This window comes from Neophocaena asiaeorientalis, unplaced genomic scaffold (assembly GCF_003031525.2).
Source record: "Neophocaena asiaeorientalis asiaeorientalis breed wild unplaced genomic scaffold, Neophocaena_asiaeorientalis_V1.1 scaffold104, whole genome shotgun sequence".
Lineage (NCBI taxonomy): Eukaryota > Metazoa > Chordata > Mammalia > Artiodactyla > Phocoenidae > Neophocaena > Neophocaena asiaeorientalis.
The window spans coordinates 1,514,206-1,521,019 of NW_020175679.1; the positions used below are offsets into that span (position 1 = coordinate 1,514,206).

At 62.5% G+C, this 6,814-nt stretch overlaps 1 protein-coding gene across 1 annotated transcript in view; it reads left to right on the forward strand.

The window, feature by feature from the left end:
• The window catches only part of IRX4 (iroquois homeobox 4), a 4,018-nt gene extending 1,602 nt beyond the window's left edge, over nucleotides 1-2,416 (forward strand). The window contains exons 3-5 of the mRNA XM_024731973.1: nucleotides 181-293; nucleotides 841-1,169; nucleotides 1,581-2,416. Of these exons, the coding sequence (XP_024587741.1) occupies nucleotides 181-293; nucleotides 841-1,169; nucleotides 1,581-2,416 (1,278 nt within the window). The remainder of the gene's footprint in view (nucleotides 1-180; nucleotides 294-840; nucleotides 1,170-1,580) is intronic.
• Nucleotides 2,417-6,814: the final 4,398 nt, after the last annotated feature.

A 6,814-nucleotide genomic window follows, 5' to 3' on the forward strand; every position in this document is an offset into this window, starting at 1 on the left:
CTCCTTCGCCGCCTGGGCCCGAGGCAGAGTCTGGGAATGGGTGATGCGGATGGGGGTGGGGAGGATGGGGGCCGGCCCAGTGGTCTGTGGGAGTCAGGCAGGAGCCAGTGAACCTAGGGGAGGGGCTCGAGCTGGGTCGCATCCGGGAAGCTGCGACCCCAGGCTCACCGGCTCCTACAGAACAGCTTCGACTCCAAGGACGCACCGGGATCTGCGCATGCGGGCCTCGCTCCGGCTGCAGCCACAGCCTACTACCCCTACGAGCCGGCGTTGGGCCAGTACCCCTACGACAGGTGAGGGATCTCACCCCTCCTCACTGCCCCTACCCCAACGGAGCACCAGGCCCCACCCCTACTAGCGCCACGCCCCCACTGAAAGTTTGGGCGGCAGAAGGAGGGGCATTCCTCGGGTCACGTCCCGCTGACCTTGGGTTAGGACCATCCCGGCCTCCTAGCAAGCCGCGCCGCCAGGGTATAAAGGCATCCCATCTCCCCTTCCCCGCCCCCACGCCGTCTGTCCGGACTCCCAAAGCCCTCGCTGCAGTGTGGTTTCCGGGGCCTGATAAAGGAACTCAAAGAGACATAGGTGTACGTAGACAGACGGAGACCTGGCCGGGCCTCGCGCCCGCGCTCCTCCCCCACCCACAGAGACGTCTCTGGCTCCATCTAAGTTTAATCAAATATAAACATTAAAAGGCAGTGCCTGCCTGGGTAAAACCCAGGTCTTGCCACCATAAACACACCTCCACGACCGGGACTGCAGCCGCGTGGGCCTGGCGCTGGCCGCCTGCCCGCGGTGCAGGGGCCGCTGCCGGCGCCCCATTGCGCAGCCTGTCTCCAGGTACGGGACCATGGACAGCGGCACGCGGCGGAAGAACGCCACGCGCGAGACCACCAGCACCCTCAAGGCCTGGCTGCAGGAGCACCGCAAGAACCCCTACCCCACCAAGGGCGAGAAGATCATGCTGGCCATCATCACCAAGATGACCCTCACCCAGGTGTCCACCTGGTTCGCCAACGCGCGCCGGCGCCTCAAGAAGGAGAACAAGATGACGTGGCCGCCGAGGAACAAGTGTGCGGATGAGAAGCGGCCCTACGCGGAGGGCGAGGAGGAAGAGGGGGGCGAGGAGGAAGCCAGGGCGCAGCCCCTCAAGAGCACCAAAGGTGCAGGTGCGTGGGGGGGGGGGTTGGCGATGCGGGGGTGTCGCCTCCCTGTGGCTTCTCGCTGGTTCCTTTCGGAACGGGGCAAACTCCTGGGCCTAGGCGGCAAATTAATGCCCTGGCCCCGAGTGTGCGAGGCCCTGTGCACGAGGGGTCCTGTGGCAGTGAGCTGGGAGCACGCTCAAAGACCCAAAATCACGTTCGAAACACTAGCCCCTGCTGCCTTTGATATGAGGCTGAAATCAGCTAGGTCCGTGTAGGCGTTTGGGAGCCTCTGAGGGGATGGGAGGTAGAATAGAGGCGCAGGTGCTTTGCCTAGCTCCCAGGTGGGCCCGTAACCAGGTCCTTGGAGTGAGGAAGGGCGTTCCGTTAACCTGCCATCCCGTCTCCCTCCACTGGTCACTCTTTATCTCCTGGCAGAGCCCACAGACAAAGAGAAGGATCTGGAGCTCAGCGACTTGGACGACTTCGACCCCCTGGAGGGGGAGCCCCCAGAGTGCGAGCTGAAGCCGCCCTTCCAACCCCTGGATGGAGGCCTGGATCGAGTCCCCACCGTGCCAGACGGCCCCAGCACCCCAGGGAAGGAGGCTCCGGGCGCCCTCCGGATGCCCCTGGCCACCGGGGGTGGGGCCACTCTGGACCAGGACCTGGAGAGGGCCCGGAGCTGCCTCCGGAGCACGGCGGCTCGGCCGGAGCACCAGGCGGGCGCGGGCGCGGGCGCGGGGGTTGGCCCGCAGGCCTGCGAGCCCAAGCTGGGCTTTGCTCCAGCGGGGACGTCGGCGGGCCTCGAGGCCAAGCCGCGCATCTGGTCCCTGGCACACACGGCCACCGCGGCCGCCGCCACCGCCCTCGGCCAGACTGAGTTTCCCTCGTGCATGCTCAAGCGCCATGGCCCCGCTGGCCCTGCGGCCCCCTCCTCGGCGCCCGCCTCCTCCTCGCCTGCGGCCCCGGCTCCCGCCGGTGCCCTGGACAGGCACCAGGACTCCCCGGTAACCAGTCTCAGAAACTGGGTGGACGGGGTCTTCCACGACCCCATCCTCAGACACAGCACTTTGAACCAGGCCTGGGCCACCGCCAAGGGCGCCCTCCTGGACCCGGGGCCGCTGGGCCGCTCGCTGGGGGGGAGCGCCAACGTGCTGACGACGCCCCTGGCGCGCTCCTTCCCGCCCGCCGCGCCCCAAGACGCCCCCGCCTCCGGCGCAGCCAAGGAGCTGCTGGCCACGCCCAAGGCCGGCGGCAAGCCCTTCTGCGCCTAGCTGGCCGCCTGCCTGGGCCAGGAGGCAGCCGGCGCTCGGGCTGCAGGCTCCAACTCTTTTTCTACCGAGTTTCCAAAGTGAGGCAAGAGCTCGGCAAAGCTCAGGTCGCCAACCCACCCTGGAGGGAGGATCTGAACTCGGGCTCCCGGGGCCACGGACAAGCCCCCGGAGCGCCGGGACAGGAGTCTGCCCGGCCGTGCCAAACTCGGGGACCGAGCAGGATAGGGCTGCTGTCAGAGCAGCAGGGAAACACCCTGAAGCAAAAAGCTTACGTGGAAAAGTTTACACACAGAAGACGTTTCCGTTCCGAGGCCTGTCTGTGTACCTGTCTGCTTTGGGCTGAGGCTTTGCCGCCGTTCCTTGGGAAGCGTCCTCAGCCTGCCGGCCTTCCGATTCCGTCCTCAGCGAACACTTTTCACCAACACTTCCACCGAGCTTACGCTGTTGCACACAACTCGATAAAATTATGGTTTTTTAATGTATGTTCACACCGATAATTGCCTGCTTCAGAGGCTGATGTAACAAAACCAATAAAACCGAGTGATGGTGTTTGCCTTGCAAAAGGAACGCATTTGAAACCTAGGGATTTGGAAACTTGGAAGAGGAAAGCTGCCCATCCCCGAGGGCAGGAGTGGGGAGGGCTGCTCACGCAGAATTGTCACTGGAGTTGCTTGCAGAGCCCAAGACTTAAAGCCATTGTTTTAAAAAGATAGTCACAGTAAACTTACAGGATTCTGTTGAATTCCCGAATAGAAGGCGATGAGAGACCCCAAACTTTTCAACTCTCTCCCATTGCCAGACTCCAGAATTTTGAGAAAGTAAAAGTTTCTTTGGCTAGATACGAATAACCTTTAAACTTCCAAGTTCCCTGGAACTGTGCCCTGGTGGGGAAGGGATGCGGGGCCGTCACTGCCCTCGGCCTCTCCTGGGCGGGAGCGAGGTGCCCTCCTTGACGCTGCGGCCTCCTAACTCCGCCTCCGGGGGGGGAGGGGCGGGAACCTGCCAAGATGCTCTCAGCCTGTGAGTGCGGCTCAGGGAGAGGGAAGAGCTTAGCAGGCCGAAGACCCCAGGCGGGGCTGCAAGGAAGGGCCTAGGGGTGGTGCGGGAGGACGTGAGCCTCCCCGGCCTCCCGTAGGGTTCTGCGGACCCCTGGCTTCGCCCAGAAACCCGGTTCCCCCACCACGGCAGAGCCCAGCTCGCTGGCAGCCAGAAGGTCTGATCTGGAGGAAAATCGCTGGCTTCCTCCCCACGGTGGATTCTGCGCAGTTCCCCGACCCCCCACAGGCTTCTGCCCCCGCCCCCGCAGCCCGCGCAAACGCCCCTCGAGGGCGGCAGGCGAGCGTGAACTGGACTCAGCGCGGTCCGCTAGCCTGCAAGCCCTCTGCTTAAGGCTGTACTGGGCCTCACAGAAGCCGAGGTGCCCGGAGGAAGGACGGGCCGCCAGGCAGGAGCCTGCAAGGGTGGAGTGGCCCGAGGGTGCAGCGCAGCGACAAGGCGATGGTGGCCTTTGGTCCGTACGCGGACAGACTGACAGCCGCAGAGACGCCAGCTGAAGACAGGAGTCGCCTGGCGGGCCGGCGGGCAGCCTTCGAGGGACATGGGAGGCCCGGGCTTTCTTTTGCGATGGGCTGGGTGGTACTGGACTGGGGCCCCGTGGATCCCGGTCCACTGGGAAAGGTCAGGGCGGCCGGAGCGCTGGAAAGCGGGCCCGATGGGCCGGGCGTTGGGGTGACTTCACCACCTGGGACAGGGGAACGGCGAGGGGCACCCTTGAGCGATGGGCCCCTGATGGCCGGACCTCGGCGGCCCCGACTCTGAGTGGTGGGACCTCGAAGCCCAGTCCTCGAGCGGAGAGAACGGGCGCGGACCCTGCGCCCCGCCGGCCGCGCGGTAATTGGATTGTATCCGCCCGCGCGCTGTCACAGTATTGACTTTCGCTCTCTTGGATGATATTATCGGGATTCGGAAGCTCGCCGCTGATGTGTCTGTCAAAAGGCTGCGGCGGGAGGCCCCGGCCTGGCGAGCAAGCATCACCAAGATAATTTGAAGTGAAATTTTCATTTTGACAGTAAACCCCTCAATTTCTAAAGGCTCCGCGCTCCGAGAGCTCGCTGGCAGGGGGAGGCTTTGAAGAAAGCCCACGTCTTAGACTGAAAAGGGCAAAAGAACTCGAATTAGTTGTAATAGATAAAAGGGCAAAAATAAAGAGTCAAGGGTACTTGACAGTAATAGCGAAAGTGGAGTCTCGGGGGAGACGCTGCGGCCGAGGCTGGGACGCCAGGAATTTTAATGTGCGGAGGACTGCCGCCTTGCGCCCCCCAGCCCTAGACAAAGCCAGGCATTTTGAGCAAAACAAGGCTTGGACGCAGGCGGCTTGGTTAGGCGGGAGAGGGGCTGCGGGGCCAGAAAGCCCAGGAACCCCAGGCTGCGGGCCCCGGGTGGCAGGGCGCGCGGCTGGGCGCGAGCTGCAGGCCAGGCTGCGTCTGACTGCGGATCCTTCCGGAGCGGGCCCTTCCCGGATTCGGCCCCCCATACCCCCTTCCCCGGCCCAGACGGCTCCTGCTGCCCTAGCCTGTTGCCCTCGGGACCGCAGGCGCCTGGCAACGCCAGGGCGCAGAGGCCCTCCTGTCCGCGCAGCATCCCACCCTGCAGGAGCCCCCAAGTCTTGGTGGAAATGACTGACGGAAAGGTTTCGTTGGATTAAACCGAAAAGCTGTGTGAAATAAAGACATCAAGTGCAGAGGAGGGGTTCAGCCGCATCCCAGGGGCGACTCGCCCAAAAGGACGCCCCCAGAGCTGGGACCGTCACTTCGACCCGCACCCCTGACCTTGGGGGCTCACTCTGGAAGGGTCACTGTGGGAACTCCTACCCACCCTCTGGCTGATCTTCAGAGCAGGGGTCGGGGGAACCCCAAGGCGAGGGAGGTGGGGGGCGGGAATGAATTTTAGGAGTGGCCGCTGCGGGGGAAAGGTCGCTGTCGGTGGGGTGAGGGCCCACTTTCCTCCCAGGGAGGCTGTCAGAGAGGAGCGCGGGGGACCGATGCTCTCAGCCACTCAGGCGTGGCAAATTCAAACACACCAAGGAGGGGATGCTAAATTAACGGCGCTCTTTACATAGAGCCCAAATAAGACTAATCAGCGGCGCGTTACTTTTCATTAAGCGAGTCTGACAGCGACATATCCAGACCCGACAGGGGAACAGGCGCGGGAAATATACGGTTCTCCCGCCGGCAGGGCTAAGATAATTCCTTAAGCGCCATTAACAGCTCTTAGCCGCAGGAAATGGTCTCCCAGAAAAGGTCTCCAGATCTAAAAGCTTTATCGACCCTCCAACCGCCACTGATGATTCCATTTTTTTCCCTTTCTTCTTTTCCTTTCCTTTTTTCCTTTTTTTTTTTTAAACTAAAGGGAGAGACATCCAGAAAGGTAATGGAGTTTGACACGACACCTTCTTAACTAGAGAGAGACGCAGGGAAGCCAGCCCTTAAATGATATTTAAAAGGCACCCAATTGAGATTTAAAGTGGTCCTCTCCTGAGATTATGCACGGATTTATGCCACCTACTTTCGCTGGGCTCGCTTGCCTGCGCTGCAGACGGCCTGGGCCCCTCTCTCCCTCTTCCCTCCTAGCCATCTCTCTCTCTCTCTGTCTCTCTCCATCCTCCGTCTCCATTTCTGCCTGTCTACCTCTCTCTGCGCGTCTCACTCGCTCCCAAAGAGAACAGAAGAGGGAGAAGCAACAAGATCTTCTAAGGCTCTTTCCTTCCCAGCGGAAGGATTCTTCTTCGGTCGGTCGCGCGCTGAGGCGGGCAAGCCCTCCCAAAGCAGGTGACAGCGGATTGAGAGAAACTGAGCCTGACTCCACCCCCCACCCCCCGCAGGCTGCTGGTCACCTGGGGCAGCCTCTATAGTGGCGGGGCGGGGCCCAGGCTGCAGGCGCTGGCAGGTCCACCTTGCCCACAGTGGATGGGCCTCCAAGCAAAGGGGCAGCCCAGGCGGGGGTGGGGTATTAATATCAGAGGAGAAGCTGGGGGCGACCCTCAAACCCCGCAGTCTTTGGAGCCTGTGCGGTTATGGCGGAGGGATCCCCACTCTCGCACTGCGCACTCACGGTCCACGTCCTTAATGGAGCTCTTCGAGAGAGCCCAGACGGGTCAGACCTCTCCCTCACCGTGATGCAGGACAGGGCGCTTGTGCCATTGGTGCCACTGAGCTGAAGAGGCGGGAAAGCCCCCTCCCCAGGGTCATATCCTGGGAAAGCAGCAAAGCCCAGGGAAGGAAACAACCATGACCTTTGCACCTGACCCTAGGCTCAGGCCCTATAGGAAGGAAAGCAGCAATGAGACCTGGAGGGGGAGAGGCAGGGGGCAAGGAGCTCTGGGAGAGGAGTGGGGGAGAG